General features: G+C 41.0%; 1 protein-coding gene across 6 annotated transcripts in view; it reads right to left on the bottom strand.

The window, feature by feature from the left end:
• pou2f1a (POU class 2 homeobox 1a) overlaps positions 1-19,549 on the bottom strand; it is a 197,330-nt gene that overhangs the window by 32,381 nt on the left and 145,400 nt on the right. For all 6 annotated transcript variants that reach the window (XM_078232967.1, XM_078232969.1, XM_078232966.1 and 3 more), the window contains 6 exons: positions 15,064-15,240; positions 12,866-13,004; positions 9,704-9,798; positions 7,428-7,604; positions 3,445-3,586; positions 696-841 (listed from right to left, as the gene is read on the bottom strand). In XM_078232967.1, the coding sequence (XP_078089093.1) occupies positions 696-841; positions 3,445-3,586; positions 7,428-7,604; positions 9,704-9,798; positions 12,866-13,004; positions 15,064-15,240 (876 nt within the window). The remainder of the gene's footprint in view (positions 1-695; positions 842-3,444; positions 3,587-7,427; positions 7,605-9,703; positions 9,799-12,865; positions 13,005-15,063; positions 15,241-19,549) is intronic.

Genomic DNA, 19,549 nt, shown 5'->3' with positions numbered 1-19,549 from the left:
AATCAGAATAACAAAATGCAACAACTTGCAAAATGTTGATGAATAAATGTCATCAACTCTGTTCTTGTTTGCATTCATACATCACTGGTACTGCCTCTATTTTTGGTGAATGTGTGCATCTATTAAGGTGAGAGAAGTCAGTTCCATTGAACAAAAACCTCCAATTATTTGGTCTCATAAGTATTTGCAAAATTAGGTCATCTCTTATCTCCAATAAGCCTGAATAAAATTAAGAAGTGACAATACTGCTTCCCCATAACCTGGGAACAAGGTGCATGTCCAGAAAAATGGAGGTACAAGGTGATGAACTGTTCTTAGAGCCGGCTTCATATTGAGTTACTCAATTTAGTCATAAAACATACCCGAATGTAAACTATCATCTTTGTGGCTCACTAGTTCATAAAGATGAGCCCAAGTGTCCCTTTTTATCCATATCAAGGTTAGTAAAATTAGCAAGAAGAGACATTAAAATATGGCTTAATTATATCATTAACTATGGGTCAACGATGGGATAAGTCAAGATTGCGCGTCATTCTCACTTGAAACTTTGCTGCCAAATATGGGAAGTAAGTTAATTATTGTATTTATATACCAACCTGAAGACAACACACGCTAATGACTAACAAAAGTCAGAATTAAACATATCACACAATATTGTTTGCTCACTACCACGCATCTCAATGCTGGTTACTGACCTCCAGGAAACTCTTTTCTAAGGCCACTCGAACATTGGTCTCTATGCTGGTGCGTTTCTTTCTCCTGCGGCTCAGCCCTTCGATTCCCAGACCAGGCGAAGCCAAGGAGCTGGGATTTGATAATGCAGTGTCTACTGACAAATTTTCTGTTTAAAGAGAAAACAAAATGTCAGCCTACTAGATCAATCCATAAAAATAATTGTTTGTTTAAATGCTGCAGAAAATCCAATGCTTGAATATTTAGATTTAGAGTTCATTCTCAGACTTTTCTGCCGGACTGATCATTCTATCAAATGCACAGTTGTGCCGAAATACTTCAGGATTGTTGTAATATTCCACTGAAGCTCAGCATCCTTAATTTGTCTTGGCCTATTGCACAAACACCCAGTTGAGCAGGGTAGGATATTTATTTGGGCTTCCTCACCACTTGGTTCATGCCGTGAACTGACCGTACGGAAGCCGAAATGTAATGAGAGCCTATCATTTTGCAGTATAGTACATTGTTTCAATGTTGCATTTACAATTCTGGAGCCCACACAGCAGCACAACCTTTTAAAACAAATTTGATTTTAAATGACAAATACATAGGAAAGGGATATTGCTTTCGTTATAAACAAAGTTACCCAGATGTTCTATGTTAGAAAACTAGTTAAGTGAAGGATAGAACTGGAACCAACCTTTACATAGTTTCTGAAGTATTTATTTACAGCGGAACTCACAAACATAGAGAAAATTGTGGGGAATCAGGGGCTAATGACAGTGAGGAACTCAAGCGATTATTAGTAAAGAAACAGTACTGGAGAAATTAATGGGACTAAAAGCCAACAATTCACCTGGACCTGACTACTCATATCCTCAGGTTTTAAAAGAGTTGGCTACAGAGATAATTGATGCATTGGTCATGATCTTCCAGAACGGTCTCTGTGAATGGAGGTTGCAAATATAAACTCTGCTGTTTGAAAAATGAGGAAGCAAACAGGGTGCGAAATGCTAATTAGTTTGTCAACAGTATCAGGGAAATGCTGGAATCAATATCAAGGATGTGGTAACAGGGTATTTGAAAAATCAAACTTAGGCAGAATCAATACAGTGCTATGAAACGGAAATCATGTTTTCCAAATCTATTAAGAATTTTCTGAGGGTGCAACTCGCAGGCTAGATACCTGCTACTGTAGCTGCCATGGCGATTATATTCAATAAGAAGTTTAACAACACCAGGTTAAAGTCCAACAGGTTTATTTGGTAGCAAAAGCCACAAGCTTTCGGAGCTCCAAGCCCCTTCTTCAGGTGAGTGGGAATTCTGTTCACAAACAGGGCATATAAAGACACAGACTCAATTTACATGAATAATGGTTGGAATTCGCATTCCAATCATTATTCATGTAAATTGAGTCTGTATCTTTATATGCCCTGTTTGTGAACAGAATTCCCACTCACCTGAAGAAGGGGCTTGGAGCTCTGAAAGCTTGTGTGGCTTTTGCTACCAAATAAACCTGTTGGACTTTAACCTGGTGTTGTTAAACTTCTTACTGTGTTTACCCCAGTCCAACGCCGGCATCTCCACATCATGATTATATTCAAAGCAGCCATGTCAATTTATAACAATTAAAGCTGCCAGGTCCAGGTCATACACTGCAGGTGAAATTTGGTCCTTTTATCAGGCACAGGGTCTGAATACTTTTTCTTTCATATGATGTGTACTTCACTGGTGAATCCAGCTTTGTTGTCCATCCCTAATTGCCCTTGAATGGAGCAGCTTGCTAGGTCATTTCAGAGGGCAGCTGAATTGACCATATTGCTATGGATTTGGAATGATATGTAGACCAGACCGGGTAAAGATGACAGATTTCCTTTCAGTAGTGAACCAGATGGATTTTTACAACAGTCAGTGTTCGGTTCATGGTCACTATTCTTAGACCAGTTTTTATTAATTGAATTCAAATGCCATCAGATACTGTGGTAGAATTTGAACCCGTATGCCCAGAGTATTAGTGTGGGCCCCTTGATTATAAGTCCAGTGACATTACCACTATATCTCACAAAATTATCACATCAGAACTGTATAGCCCCATTAGTTCTGTTAACAGTAAGTTTGTTAATCACATGCATAGTCCACAGACAGCCTGATCACAACTTCAGGGTTTCTCTCCCACAACGTTTTCTTTCAGCACGGGAATTCAACAAAGAAAAACCAAAATGGAAAATGCTGTAAAATCTCAGCAGGTCTCACAGCATCCGAGGAGAGAGAATAGAGCTAACACTTGAGCTTAAATGACCCTTCATCAGAGTGCCTGATGCATGACGTACCATCTACCAGATGCACTGCAGTAACTACCCAAAGTTCCCTCGACAAAACCTTCTAAACCTGCAACCTCTACCGCCTAGAGGAGAAGGGCAGCTGATGCATGGAAACACCACCACCTGTAAGTTCCCCTCCAAGCAACACACCATTTGGACTTAGAACTATATTTTTGTTTCTTCACTGTCGCTGGATCAAAATCCTGGAACTTGCCCCCTAATAGTGCTGTGGGTGTACCTACACCACACAAAGTGCAGTGGTTCAAGTAGGCGGTTCACCACCACCAATTAGGGATGGGCAAGAATAATGCTGGTGTAGCCAGTGAAGCCTATGTCCTGTGAAAGGTAAAAATAAAGTGTAAAACTGAATGATAACGAAGAACTTTGTTCAATTTGCTGACTCTCAGTATAGGAGTGAAATGAGAAAAAATGTGATGAAAAACTCTCAAACCTGCGTCATTCAACCACTTTTCAAGCAATGGTTTGAGTTTGCACATGTTCTTAAAGCTGAGGTTCAAGGCTTCAAAACGAGAGATTGTAGTTTGGCTGAAATCATTTCCATAGAGTTTTCCCATGGCAAGTCCTACATCACCCTGTCAAGAGACCAGTTCAAGTATAATTTTAATTTAAGGATACAATTAGATAGTAAATGCTTAGAGAATATAATAATTACTTTCAATTAAATTGCTAGTTTTGCATATTACAGTACATCACAAACATATTTTAAAGAGATTTGTAACTTCTTATAAGCTTACAAGGGTACAACTTGGGCACATTTCTTGTTTTAGTTGAATGGTAAAAGGAACAAAATCGTCTACACTGGTTTGGAACAGTTCACAGATACACACAGTCCACTCCAATATGGAAAATGACCACATGATCAAGTCACCTCACCAAGATGGCTGCTAATGTTTATGAAGTAAAACCTCACAAACAGCTACATTCTTTAATGAGAAAGTAAAAGGAGAAAATGGGAGGGAAATTCAATCAGTGCAATATGTTTATCGAACTCTTCAATAGATTTAAAGAGTGATGTTATCACAATTTGAAATAGTTGCAGGCCCATATTTCACAGTCAGCGGCAAAGCAATAGTGCTGACCTTGTTGAAGGCTATCTACAAAAATCTAGCAATCTGTTGACTTTCTTGACATTACACTGATTATAGCATCAGCTTGAGGGGATCTCTGGTATCCAGAAACAGCGTTGGCATTAATCAGACTAAGCAGCCAAACACATTGAAGAATTCTCTCAGACAGCAAATCAGGAAGTTAAAAACACTGATTATCCTTCACTTCATAATTATTTTACGGAAAGTGAAATAAAACTTGGGTGATACACATGGGAGCAAGATAGCTGAGCCATCGCAGAAAAACTTGCATAGATAGCATTAAGGCTCTTGTACGCTCAACTGATTTCAGAAGGTTTTCAATCTATGGGGACTTCAACAGAGCACCCTGTGGAGAAGCAGGAATTACTGACAACAACCACTGGATTTCCACATTTAAAGTGCATATGCTGATACCTGAAGTTATCATCAGTGTCACAATTATAATGATGACAAGCGCTGGTATTTTTGTCGTCATTCTAAGCATAAAATCTGAACCCACAGATCTCAGAAACTTAGGGGGGCGATTTTCTCAACCCAACGCACAAGTTTTTTGGTGTGCAGGATGGGAGAATTGCATGTCGGCCATTTCGAGGGATTCGTGCATGCATTCCTAACGCATGGGCATCTCCCACAGCCGGAGAACAGGCGCAGTCGGGACTGTGCTGGAAACTGGCGGGAAGAGAGTTAAGTATTTCAAATCTTTTAAAAATGTATTTTATCGGGCCCAGCACGGAATTCTCCGGGCCCATTAGCCTCTCCCAACCCGCCAGAAGTATTTCACTCTGGTGGGGTTTAGAGTATCTCCCCACCTGCGGGGAATTAGCGTGAGACCCTACTGGAGTGAAGGGGGGGCAATTGGGCCCCCCCCCCCCACAGGGGGTTGGGCGATGGGGGGTGGTGTCCTTCGGGCATGGGCACCCAGCCTGTGTCCCCTGGCACAGCCCAAGGGGCAAAGTGCCCATGCCCTGGGGGCACCTTGGCACTGCCCATCAGGCTCCTGGAAGGGGGTGTTTGGGGCTGGCCCAGGAATGCTTGTGTAGGCCGCGACCGGCCAAGGGGCTGGGGGTGCAGCAGCGTGGGGGTCCCAGGGTGGCCAGAAAATGGGGAGACAGACAGATCGGGGCCACTGCGCATACGCAGAGTTCTGGAACTGTCAGACTCCGGTGTGAATAGTCCCCGACCCACCCGAGCTTTTAATGAGATTCACGATTGTGACCTCTGCGTTGCACAGAGTGTGGGAGATTCAGGTCTGAAGTTGAACTAAAAGCAGTCGTGATTTACACCAGTTTTCCCACCAATTCAGCACTTCTGGGAGAATCACCCCCTTAGTGTGTTTGGTGCACCATTTTCGAGTCATCATAAATGTTATATCAGAATAGTCCCAATGATGTGTTTAAATATTTAAATTGATTTTGATTTTGCAGCACATCTCATGCTTGTGCGCCTTGTAAATACACAGTCCACGTTTTTAGGTACAACATTGTGAAAAACTAGTATAAAGCAAAGAATACATTATATTTCTGGGGTTAAAAAATACAGGCCAAGGCTAAAGCACCCTTTATAGCTTTTTGGGGGTCTTCACATAGATTTTCTGTTATTACAGACAGCATGTATCGCACTGCAACTTCTAGTGTATTGTGCATCAAGTAAAAGCTTAAAATGTTTTACACATGAAATGTCAAAGTAAAATAACCACTGTTGTTTCGTTCCTTACTGACATTTTCACTTCATTCAAGTTTTCATTGCTTTAGCCATATTTTGCAACATTTTTCAATTTAATAGTAATTTTTTCTATACAACATTTGGAAAACATTTATCAATTTGAGTATTGCTGAATGTTGTTGATGCTTATCAGGCCAATTCACAGGAATACCAAAAGTAAAGACAACAACAATTTATACTTCATGAGGATTCAGTGCTATTGGTTCACAAGAAGACCGATTGGAGAGGAGTTGCCATGGAGAATGCAGCAATTAACTGATGACTGACAGTGCACAGCCAAGTTCTGTTAAAATTCATGACGTGGAGATGCCGGCGTTGGACTGGGGTGGGCACAGTAAGAAGTCTCACAACACCAGATTAAAGTCCAACAGGTTTATTTGGTATCACGAGCTTTTGGAGCACTGCTCCTTCATCAGAGTGAGTGGAATGGAGAGACTCCACTTTACTCACCTGATGAAAGAGCAGAGCTCCAAAAGCTCGTGATACCAAATAAACCTGTTGGACTTTAATCTGGTGTTGTGAGACTTCTGTTTAAATTCAAACCAGGCAATTTGATTAGTCAAGGCATTGCCCTGAGTAATGAACCAGAGAATGGCTGTTACCCATTTTGTTTAGTTAAAATAGGCTCAGTGTGTGTGTACATGTTCTTTTTCTCTGCAAAGAATGGGGCCCTGTGCATTAAGATACATAGCTTCTAATGTGCAACAAGCGCACGACACTGCAAGCCCAACCAACAATCATAAATTGGGTGTCAGTGTAATTCTTAGCACACTCAGGATTGTTTAGCAAATGTTATCCAAAGGCAAATTCACATCTAATGTCGGACACTGTGTTTTGAGTTTTGCAAACACAGGTTGGTTGGGTGTGGTCTCGATACCTTGTCTGTTGCAAACTGGCAAAGGGACATGCTGTTTGATACAATCCGCCAGTCTTTACCTAGCATCTCATCGGTACAGTGCGGCCCCGTTATAACGTGATGGGGTACATAAAATGTTATCGTGAAAAAAGCGGGGTCGCGCTAAATTTTAGCAGAAAAAAAAGGGTCCAATGATTCATCACGTTATATCCGAATTCGCGCTGAATCGGGTCGCATTAAATCGGGGTTCCACTGTACTTAAATTCATGCACCGCATTACTCGTGTGTGACAGGCAGACCATCTTTTTTGGCTTATCAGTGATGAATACCACTCATGTTACAACTGCAAAGTAGCAGCATAAAATGGCTAGATTTATCTGCTGCCCAAATTTCTGGGATACCCTACCTTCCCAGGATAAATTGAGGTAGACTGGGTACTTGCCAGGATGAAAGTGGCGGCCTTAAACACATTTCAGAATCTACTTGTCAACCAATCAGCACTTTCTTCACATGAAGTATAAGCTGTTGTCCTTTTACATTTGGTTTTCTTGCAAACTGTTCTGATGAGTGCAAGACAAAAAGCTTTGACAACATGTCTTTTTTCAGCAATACTCAAGTTCTGTCCTAACAAACAATTATTTATCAATTTAATTTAACAGTAAGATATTGGAGAATTCAGTCGATCAATAATCTGTTTTGGAAACCATTATAATAGTCACTTATTTAAAAATGCACCAGTTTTCCCACCTGAGTGAACCCAAGTTTGATACGTCTTTGTTTAAACGTCTTGGCAAACTGTTCAAGTTCCTCAAGATCACTAGGCTCCTCTATGTTTGGAGTATCTACGCGCTTTGGTGTCGACTGGCTCTGCTGAACCGACTGGATAGGAGCTGTTGCTATCGTTGTGCGTGTCGGTGTTGCTGGCTGAAGGAAATCAAATTTTAAACTTCAATAAATTAGTTTTTTTTAAATGTTACATAAGCCAACGAAAGTTATGAAAAAAATTGCAATACAATTTCATCCATGGAGCCCCTACTGCCATAAGTAAAATTATGATCTTAAATAACCATAGATTACATGGATAAAAATCACTGCAACTTAAATTTAATTCCTGAATCACTCATGCACTTCTGATTACTTCCAAGGGAAATGCGATGTGGAATAACCCTCCTTGCCCACTTATGTATTTGTATGATTCTGAAACAAGGGTGTATGGGTGGAAAGAGAAGTTCATTTAAAATGAGTATTAGTACCCATGTACTTCATAACTATTATTCTGATAAAATGGGTCACTCTTCGTGTTGTTGTTAGCAATACACATTCATTTCTTTCCATGGATCCAACAAAGTACTGCACAGAGATTAAGTGCAATTGTCTTCATTCCTAGAAAAGCTCTGCGTCACCTGCTCTGGTGGTAGCACATCAGCCATTTGTACCAAGAATCTTTATGTCTGCCTTGAAGAATAATAGCAGTTTTAAGTCAAGGTCACTATTTTGTGTGCATCTGTAGGAGCACTTTGACTAAAACCCTATATGCCCCCATCCATAGTTTACTGCACCATGCTGTTTGCAGCTCCTTGCTGATACTCTTTCCTGCTGCTCCAAATCAGAATGGACATTTGCCAATGCTTTACACTACACATCTTCCTCAGTACAAATAAACCACATAAATCCAAGTTGTTGTTATATTCTCACTGCAGCAGGCTCCCCTGAAACAACATTAGTAACTTCCTTATTACCCTCTCCTGATGCAGGTCTCCTCTCCTTTCTGTTTTCTGGAGGTGAACTTCTCCAACCACTTTCCCCGGTACCCCTTTTACTCTCTTCCCTCTTCTACAGCTCTCAGTTTATTCAGAAAGCATTCCCATGTTGACGTATTTCTCCCCATCTATCCCCTCATCTTGGCGGAGTCCATCAAGATCTTGAGAATGGTAAAAGCCTTACTAATAGTGACTCATTCCTTTTCACCAAAGCTACCTCAATGGTTAATAAAAGCAAAATAATGCATATGCTAGAATCTGAAACAGAAAGAAAATGCTGGAAAAACTCAGCACATCTGGCAGCATCTGTGAAGAGAGAAAATAGAGTTAAGGTTTTGAGTTCATGTGGCTCAAAAACAAGTAACGGTTATTACATTTGCCACCCAAACTACCATTGACAGCGCAGGGCTATCAACTCCAGGTCCAAGTCCTTTCCCCTAATTATCTGCAACTTTTTCCATCTATCATTCAAAGTCCTAATTTGCCCATTTCAAGTCCCTCAGTCACGTCAGCCTCAAAATCTTTTCATACAGCCTTTGTTCCAAGTCAATCTTCATTGTTACACCTAAAGCTGAACTTGCATGGAAATTCCCCTTACTCCAACAGATTTTGCTGTCCTACGAATCTCATAAAACACAACAAATCTGCCCCCCACAACCAGCCCTTCTCATTATCATAACGTCCCATTAAATCTAAGATCCCAAAATGCCCTTAAAGGCATCTACAATAACTTTTTTTTTTAGAAAACAAGATTATACAAAATCAGTGACAGAGACCAAACAATCCACACCAATACCAACTCAGCTGAACTAAGATGAACAAACTGGAGCTGGATTCATCAATGGTAATACTGAAATTGGGTTCTCACTCCCAACCTTGTCCAAAGCTAGTTCTCCTGTTTCAGCTTCACAAAACATGCTTTTCACTCTTTTGTAAGTACAAACAGCTTTACAGTGGAGAAAAATTGCTATTAGGGATAAAATTAAAAACGCAAGTTTTGGAGACAAAGATAAATTGCAATCTGTTTTTGCAATGTCATCCACTAAATGTATCAAATACTTTGTTTGAGATTCTAGATAATTTAACATGTGTGTTAATGATATATGACAGAAAGGGTCTTCATATAAATATCCAAGTTTTGAATGTTATAAAATTGCTGCACTTTCAAGTATTACACTAGTTAAAGGGGAAGACAGGAAAGGTTTTTGAAGCTGAAATAGGTAAGAACATCTGAGTGCTTCGTTTTCTTTTCATTAAGCTGACCTGCGTGCTGAAGGTGATGTTTGGCTGAGACTGCAGGAGGTTGGCTTGGCTTTGCTGAGGTAGTTGTTGTAAAAGGTTCTGGGCTTGTACGAGACCTAACGTGGTAAATACAAAAATATATTAATTTTAAACATTCTTATCTCAAAGTATTTTTTCAAATTTACTAAATCTTCAATCAAAACTAACATCCTAAGAGAATTAAAGATTCCCTAAGAACAAATGGTTATCTTGCATCACGTGTAAAAGGAGCAAACAATCATAAATACAGAAAATCTAAAATAAAATAGCAAATGCTGGAAACTCACTGCAGGTTGTTGAACATCTGAAGGAAAGAGATAAGTTAATGTTTAGGAAACAGTGCTACATTATGTCACTTTTAGCTTCATTTGTTTGGTAATTTATTTTCTGTTTATTCTTAACATTTGCAATATCAATGACTATTTTTACCACTTTGTCAAGGATTCCAATTTTAGGTATAGTCAACTTGAACAAATTAAGTTACATCTGCTCTTCTTCAATTAAAGATTAACACCTTTCATGGCACCACTGTAATTTGCCAAGTTCTATAATGGGCCTTGATGAGAAAGAATGCCAATTCATTTGTTCAAAAATCCACTGGTTGGAACAAATCAAACTTTTCCACTCAGGTTTCTTACGGAATGAAAATATCCTTTGTCAACCATCAACTGAAACTTAATTAAACTAGTTTGTGGAAAATTAGTGGATTGTTTTTTTTAATAAAAACTATTTGCAGTACCAGTATCATCTAATGCCAAATATTTCAGCATAAAAACTTGAAAGACATTTCTGCAAAACCAAGGCTGCTGTGGTGCCAATGTCAGTGAAGCAGAAACAAAAAGATGACAATATGACACAACTCAACAAAAACATTAGTTCCGAACTTGCCAAGAACTAAATATTTGGATATCATATTCAAATGATGGGCGGCACGGTAGCACAGTGGTTAGCACTGCTGCTTCACAGCTCCAGGGATCTGGGTTCGATTCCCGGCTTGGGTCACTGTCTGTGTGGAGTTTGCACATTCTCCTCGTGTCTGCATGGGTTTCCTCCGGGTGCTCTGGTTTCCTCCCACAGTCCAAAGATGTGTGGGTTAGGTTGATTGGCCACGCTAAAATTGCCCCTTAGTGTCCTGAGATGCGTAGGTTAGAGGGATTAGCGGGTAAATGTGTAGGGATAGGGGGGTAGGGCCTGGGTGGGATTGTGGTCAGTGCAGACTCGATGGGCCTCTTTTTCTGCACTGTAGGGATTCTATGAAATGTCAGTTTAGGAACTGACCAAGAAGCTTGGTTATAGAACAGCTAATTTTAACCATCAATTTGTGGTTCAAGTAACCTTAACACAATGATTGACAGAGGGCCTCTGTAGACATTTCCATGTATTCAAGATGTTAGTTACTTCAGCAAGACTGCTAACATCGATTGTAGTTGACTCACGCTGCCCTTTATTCTTGCACTGTATGTGGGCATGCTGGCAAAACCAGCATATATTGCCCATCACTAATTGCCCTCAGGCTGAGTGGCTTGCTACGCCATTTCAGAGGGAGATTAAAAGTCAACCACCTCTAGACTGCGATCTGGAGCTTTAAGTTGGCTGGACTGGGGTCAGGATGGATTCTTTCCTTAAAGGGCACTAGTGAACCAGATGGGTTTTTACAACAATCAATGGTAGTTTCTGGGTCATCATGAGACTAGCTGCCATGATGGGATTTAAATTTGTGTCTACAGGGCGGCACGGTAGCACAGTGGTTAGCACTGCTGCTTCACAGCTCCAGGGTCCCGGGTTCGATTCCCGGCTCGGGTCACTGTCTGTGTGGAGTTTGCACATTCTCCTCGCGTTTGCGTGGGTTTCCTCCGGGTGCTCCGGTTTCCTCCCACAGTCCAAAGATGTGCGGGTTAGGTTGATTGGCCAGGTTAAAAATTGCCCCTTAGAGTCCTGAGATGCGTAGGTTAGAGGGATTAGCGGGTAAATATGTGGGGGTAGGACCTGGGTGGGATTGTGGTCGGTGCAGACTCGATGGGCCGAATGGCCTCCTTCTGCACTGTAGGGTTTCTATGATTTCTATGATTTCCAGAAGCCCAGAGTATGGGCTTCTGCATTACTAGTCCAGCCACATTACCAAGACGCCAGCATCTCCTCCAAATGCTGGATTCTGCTGTTATTCCCATGTGCTCTCCGTGTTTCTCAAACCTTTCCATAAGACAGACTCAGCAGGCAACTGGCAGGGCACGATGTGATACAAATCAATAAATTGGTTCATTTTTAAGTAAGGTAAACATATGAAGTAGCAGTTATGATTAAACTCCCTTGGTTCAATCCGTGCAACGTATCTTTGTATAATAATAGAAAACAAATAATATATCAAATGCCTATTGGTCAGTGGGCTGCTTGCTTGAATTAAACAATTTCTGCCAGTCCTCTAGAAAGCTTAACCTCCTATACTCTTGTCCCAAGCCCTCAAGAGCTTTCCTACTAAAACCTGAACAGGTTATCTGCCTCTGTTCACAGCCAATAGGGGGTCATAGACTTTCCAGCAAAACAGATGTGAGGGATTTTAATTGCTAACAGGCTAGTAAATTGCTCATTATTTACAACCAAAGCATTTAAAGATAACACTTAATTTCCTCCAAAATCTTTCTATGGAAAAATGGTCAAAAAGATCTTAAAATGTGAAAGACTCATATGGGGAACCTTTGTATTTCAGTTTTTGTTACATTTACCACAATTAGTCTGGACATAGAACATTCTCAACATGTCAGGTCATAAGCAAGGCAAAACTAAAGTCTGTCAGCCTTGGTTAACATCAAGGTACATTAAGTTTTAAATCATGTGTGTAGCAAAGCTGGAAGAAGAAAACCTAAAAATGACTGACTTCAGAAATGAATCTTTGCTTGTGATTACATATTATACATACATTTATAAAGAATTAACTGAACAAGGGTGCTAGCTAAAAAAAATAATTTCCTAGTTAATTCCATATGTACTAAGATTTGGCCTTTCTCTACGTGGGATTCCTCTCTTTTGTCCAAGAGTTTGCAGCTCTCTTCACATATTGTGTTCCCAATTTCTATTAGTGTCAATATTCATAACAGTGTAGTTTCCTGAGATTCTTGTTTTAAGTCAGAGTTAAAAACAGTTCCTCACCTTGTTGCCCCTGTGGCGTTTGTGAGATGATGAACTGTGTCGGCTGCAGGTTGGTGGTGATTGGGTGACCAGGCTGTACCAGAACAAACTGCTGCAGATTCAAGTTCTGTTGCTGTAGCTGTTGTAACTGTTGCAGATCCTGCCAAATGATAGGATAATCAGTATAACATATGCAGAAATTCAGTCCATTAAATAGTTTAGAAAAACAATTATCTAACTTATAGAATATTGAAAAATAAATTGTTCATTTTATACAAGTGTTACTCGTAAGTTCAGCATTAATTGCCCACCCCAATTGGCCTCAAGAAAATGGTGACAAACTACTTTCTTGAACCACTGCAATCCATGTAGCATACGCACTCCCTCGGTGTTGTTAGGAAGGGAGTTTCAGGATTTTTGACGAGCAACAAATAGAAACAGTGATCTGATCTATTTCCAAGTAAAGATATTGTGGGATGTGAAGGAAATTTGTGTTCCATTGTGCCTGCTAGTCGTACCCTTCTAGGCAGTAGAGTCCTGGGTTTCAGAGCTGTTAAAACAGCCTTCGAGTGCAGCAGTGCATTTTGTAGATGGTCCTGGTGGTGGTGGCGAAGGGAGTGACCAATTTAAAGTGGTGGAGCGCTAATTGAGCAAGCTGCTTTTTCCTGGAAGATCTTGGGCTTGATTGTTGTTGGAACAGCACTCAACCAGGAAGTGGAGAATATTCTATTACATTTCACATTCCTGACTTGTGCCTTGTAAATGATGGAAAAGGTAGGAGGCGGATGAGCCAATTGCTACAGCATAGCTGATCTCTGTTCTGCTCTTGCAGTCACAATATTTGTGCGGTTGATCCAGTTAAATTTCTGGTCAATGGTTAGATTCAGTTATTTTGAGATGGTCATTGCCTGCCACTTGTGTAGTATTAATGTAACTTGCCACTTGTTAGCAGTTAGGATATTGTGCAGGTCTGTTGCATGTGAGCACAGATCGCTTTATTGTCTGAGGAGTTGTGGATGGAACTGAACACTGATGTATAGCAAACATCCCCACTTCTGACATTATGATGGAGGGAAGTTAATTGATTAAAGATCTGGAGATGGTTGGGTCTGTAGTGATGCCCTGAGGCGGAGAGAATTGATTGTCAACAATCACAGCTATCTCCCTTTGTACTAGGCATAACTTTAGCCAGTGGAAAGATTTCCTTCCCCCTGATTTCCATTTACTCAATTATCCTCTGGTTTGTCGAAGTCAAGAGCAGCAAATGAACTAAAATGGGTACTTTAAGAATGATAGAAGATAAATGTATTTTGGTTTATGGTTACAAGCCAAGAAATAAAATATATCAGCTTGTACAAAAGGACCATAATAAGTAGTGCGGCACAGTGGCTAGCACAGCTGCCTCACAGCGCTAGGGACCTGGGTTCGATTCCCAGCTTGGGTCACTGTCTGTGTAGAGTTTGCACATTCTCTCCGTGTCTGTGTGGATTTTCTCTGGGTGCTCCGCTTTCCTCTCGCACTCCAAAGATGTGCAGGTTAGGTGGATTGGCCATGCTAAGTTGGTGTCAGGGTGGCCAGCAGGGTAAATACGTGGAGTTATGTATAGGGTCTGGGTGGGATTATGGTTGGTGCAGGTTCGATGGGCCAAGTGGCCTCCTTCTGCACTGTAGGAATTCTATGAAGTATCTCCAGATTATGGAATTTTTTTTTAAACTTTCCAATACCTTGTTAGTTTTCTACAATAAAGACTTCTAGCACTGGGCTGAGAGCAGGTTGCTTCGGAAACTAGATAATCTATATACGAGCCAGGATGTGCAGTGATTCCAAATTCTTGCTCAAACATCAAGTCATAAGGAACTGCATGGCCTTGAGCAATATGTAAGTTGCTAGTCCTCATGCTTGGAAACTGCTAACATGATAACTAATTTGAGTGATGGAACAGTCACTGCAAGATTGTTTTTAGTGGGACATTTTTAATTAATTCTGAAAAATAGCCATGTACCTTTGAAGTTGGCAGCACACCACCAGCTTCTTGAAAGCAACAGTAAGAAGCCTAGCCAGCAACGCCCACATCCCATGAACGAATGTAAAAAATCCAGGGTAACAAAAAATTTTTCTATCATCTTCTCACTGTGCTATAGGGAGGTAAACAAATTTATCCATGTGTTGGGTGCTTGATCCCACTTTAAAAATCTGGCCACAAATATATCCATGCTTACTTGTATTTGGATTGGTTGAGTGATGGGTATTTGTGCCATAGGAGTTGCTGCTGTGGCAGAGATGGTAGTTCCCGTGGTATTATGCTGCTGATTTGCTGAATGTTGGACTGCAGCAGCCAGCAGTTGGGCCTGTGCTTGCTGGAGTAACAACTGTTGCTGCGCTGTTGTTAACGTGAGCTGCAGAAACAAAAACAAAATTAAAACAGAGAATAATCAGAATTTAAGTTAAATAAAGACAATACATTTTTCCTTCAGTGGTTGTTTTCATATTATTTATTTAATTCGTAGAGGTGTAATCCAAATCTTCTGATTGATTTTTAACATGTCAAACTGCATAATATTGTTCAAATTATCTTAGTTACCAATGCTTGTATGTAACTAATGAAGGGTATGTATGTACCAATGAAGGGTATAGATAGGGTGAACAGTGGGAAGCTTTTTCCCAGGTCAGAGGTGACGATCACGAGGGGTCACGGGCTCAAGGTGAGAGGGGCGAAGTATAACTCAGATATCAGAGGGATGTTTTTTACACAGAGGGTGGTGGGGGCCTGGAATGCGCTGCCAAGTAGGGTGGTGGAGGCAGGCACGCTGACATCGTTTAAGACTTACCTGGATAGTCACATGAGCAGCCTGGGAATGGAGGGATACAAACAATTGGTCTCGTTGGACCAAGGAGCGGCACAGGCTTGGAGGGCCAAAGGGCCTGTTTCCTGTGCTGTACTGTTCTTTGTTCTTGTAAAATAGAAGGACCGTTAACTATTTCACCCGTAAACAAAGGGTCCAGATTTCCTGGAGGGAATCTGACAGCACACACTCAGTATTAACCATCATTATCTCCCTGAAACTGACCAGAACAGAATTTAGCACAAGCGCTAATTAATGCCCAAATTGCTGTCTGTTACTAACTGCTCCATCTTTGGGTGCAATTTGGTTATCTCACTGGAGCCAGCAATCAGTTATATCAGATCATGTGGTTTTTGCTCCCACATCACTGTTAGAAAGCTCATAAACAAACAGTTGCACTTTGTTTAATCTGGCATAACTGGGTTTATAAAATTGTGATTCGAGGAATAATTATTGCAGAACAACAGATCTAGTTTTGAGTGTTGAGATTTTTAAAAAATACATATTTTAACAAGTTTTGTTTATTATGTCATAATATTCTGCTTTAACATTCACCCCCTGTGTATACTATGACCCAAGAAGTCTCACAACACCAGGTTAAAGTCCAACAGGTTTATTTGGTAGCAAAATCCACTAGCTTTCGGAGCACTGCTCCATTGTCAGGTAAGTGGGAGTTCTGTTCACAAACAAGGCAAATAAAGACACAAACTCAATTTACAAAATAATGGTTGGAATACGAATCTTTACAGGTAATCAAGTCTTAAAGGTATAGACAATGTGAGTGGAGAGAGCGTTAAGCACAGCATCGCCACATCATATACTGTAACCCTCATTTTGCTCTATGGAAATTGTTGAAAAAATTGATTTCAAGTGTTTGTGTTTGTTCAAGTGTTCAAGCATTGGTGAGGCCGCAGCTGGAATACTTTGTGCAGTATTGGTCCCCTTATTTGCGGAAGGATATATTGGCCTTGGAGGGAGTGCAGAGAAGGTTCACCAGGTTGATACCAGAGATGAGGGGTGTTGATTATGAGGAGAGACTGAGCAGATTGGGTTTGTACTCGTTGGAATTTAGAAGGTTGAGGGGGGATCTTACAGAGACCTATAAGATAATGAAGGGGCTGGATGGGGTAGAGGTGGAGAGATTCTTTCCACTTAGAAAGGAAACTAGAACGAGAGGGCACAGCCTCAAAATAAAGGGGGGTCAGTTTAGGACAAAGTTGAGGAGGAACTTCTTCTCTCAGAGGGTGGTGAATCTCTGGAATTCTCTGCCCACTGAAGTGGTGGAGGCTACCTCGTTGAATATGTTTAAATCACGGATAGATGGATTCCTGATCGGTAAGGGAATTAGGGGTTATAGGGATCAGGCGGGTAAGTGGAACTGATCCACTTCAGATCAGCCATGATCTTATTGAATGGCGGGGCAGGCTCGAGGGGCTAGATGGTCTACTCCTGCTCCTATTTCTTATGTTCTTATTTCCTGGTTGGCTGACTGAGGATTATTTAATGCAAAATGTTTCATGAACAGTTTGGTGACATCGCAGTGGCTCATGTTGGAAATCCCAACTAAACATGCTACAATCTATTTGGCATCGAGAACTGCAGTCCAACATTCAGCAAATCAGCAGCATAATATCACAGGAACTACCATCTCTGCTACAGCAGCAACTCCAAGGGCACAAATACCCATCACTCAACCAATCCAAATACAAGTACTTGTCCCAGAGATCTCTGGATCACTCAGCAAGGCTTTCTTACAGTTCAACAGCACACAAACTTGCTATGCCACCGACTGAAAAATACAAAGCCTACATCTTATTTTTGATGACAAATCCTAAATTTTCTTCAAAAGTATTGTAATTAGAAAAAGATGCCAATACTAATTAGCAACAAGTCAAAAATATTACTTAGACTAAAACAACTTCCGTTCAGTTTGACAATTCAGCTGTATGGAAGAATTCTACCACTATCCTTTGTGTCAATGTCTTTTAAATTAAATTGGTACGGTTTCTTAATGTTAATTACATTTTTATGGTTAAGAGAAACACGTTATTAATGATCTTTGAGCACACATAAATTGGTGGGGGGGGGGGGGGGGGGGGGGTGGGGGAGAGATCCCAGTGTGGAGTGGGGTGAAGAGGGAGAAGGACCTCCTCATAAGTCTGGTCAAGATGGCCATTAACAGGTCCAGGCAGCGGGTGGTCAAGGGGACTGTCCAACCCGACTGTCTGCCCCTCTACCACAGTTATGTTCGCACCTGGGTGACTTTGGAGAGGAGGCACATGGCGTTCACCAGCATGCTTCAAGCCTTCCATGACCGGTGGACCGTGGGGGCTGGGGTGCATTTTGTTAGTTAAGTATCCATTGCCATCTTGTTTTAGTTTCCGTGCCCCACTGGGCGACCATTCCCTATCTCTTGTTTAATTTACTGATTTTTCATTTTATTCAAAAAGAGTATAAATACGGGATCCTGGTGTGGAGTGGGGCCAGGAGGAAGCAGTACCTCCTTGTAAGCCTGTTCCTGGGCCTGACCATCAACAGGTCCAGGTTGTGGCCGATCAAGGGGGTCATTTGACCCGAGTGTTTGCCCCTTTACCGCAGTTATGTTCATAGCTGGGTAGTCCTGGAGAGGGAACACGCAGTGTGGACTGGTACACTTGAGGCTTTCCGCAAACAATAGGCTCTGCAGAGGCTGGGATGCATCGTCATCCCTGACAATTATATTATTGTTGATTTTGCAAGTTTCCTTTCAAAATTTTGATTTATGTTGCAGTGCTCCATCATGGAATGTTATTTGTTTATTTTATTGACCTTCTAAAAGAGACTAAAAATATGGAATAGCTGGTACACTGGAGCTTGTGGAAGGAGAGCTGAGAGACTGAATAAGTCAATAAACTCTCGCAATAGAGGAAAGCTCTGTGTCTTGGTTTCAGCTTCAACAACCAGTTTGGACCCTGTTGACAATTTGAATGACATGGGGACATGGACAGGCTGGTGGAATAGGCAGACACATGGCAGATGAAATTTAATGCAGAAAAGTGTGAAGTTGTACATTTAGGTAGGAGAAGCAAGACAAGGCAAAACAAATAAAGAGTACATTTCTAAAGATGATGCAGGAACAGAGAAAATGTACACTAATTGTTGAAGGCAGCAGGACGGGTTGAGAAATTGGTTAAATAAGGTGGAAGAAGCATCAATACACCATATGGCCCATTGAGCCTGCTCTGCCATTCAACATCATCATGGCTGATCTGCTGCCTCAACTCCACTTTCACATGTATTTCCCATTTCCACTGACCCCATTTACATTGACTCCCTGAGAGATGAAATGTCTATCTATGTGAGCACTGAGCATCCATAATCAACCGGAATAAAGAATTCATAAGATTCACAATGCTTTGAATGAATAAATTTCTCCTCATCTCAATCCCAAATGCATCATTAATTTGGCTATTTTATTAGCAATGCTTTGGGCATTTAGATTAATTTTAATGTTGCAACATTTTTCACTGATTAAACTTTTATTCGCCGGCACATTGCTCCCGTTAAATTTTTGTCCCTTCCTGTCACAGTCTGAGTATCTTCCCCAAAATGCCACACTTCTCTGTGTCCCCCGTTCCCAGCATCGCAAGCATTGGGCAACCAACTTTTAACCTTTGGTTCCTTTCTCAGATCTTTGGGGCTTCTTTTGATTAACTATTCGACTACAAGGGCTTCTCCTGAGCTCACTTCACTTAAAATCTGCTCATTACAGCATTTTTAGTTTCTGTTTCATACCTCCGTCTACTTCCCTTACTGGGAACCTTTTTTTATTTCTCCCTCTCCACTCTTCTGTTCTTTTGCCCTCTTCCAGTTTGCCTTACAT

Source organism: Mustelus asterias, chromosome 17 (assembly GCF_964213995.1).
Source record: "Mustelus asterias chromosome 17, sMusAst1.hap1.1, whole genome shotgun sequence".
Lineage (NCBI taxonomy): Eukaryota > Metazoa > Chordata > Chondrichthyes > Carcharhiniformes > Triakidae > Mustelus > Mustelus asterias.
The sequence above is the reverse complement of the archived record's forward strand: the minus strand, read 5'-3'. Positions and strand labels throughout refer to the sequence as shown.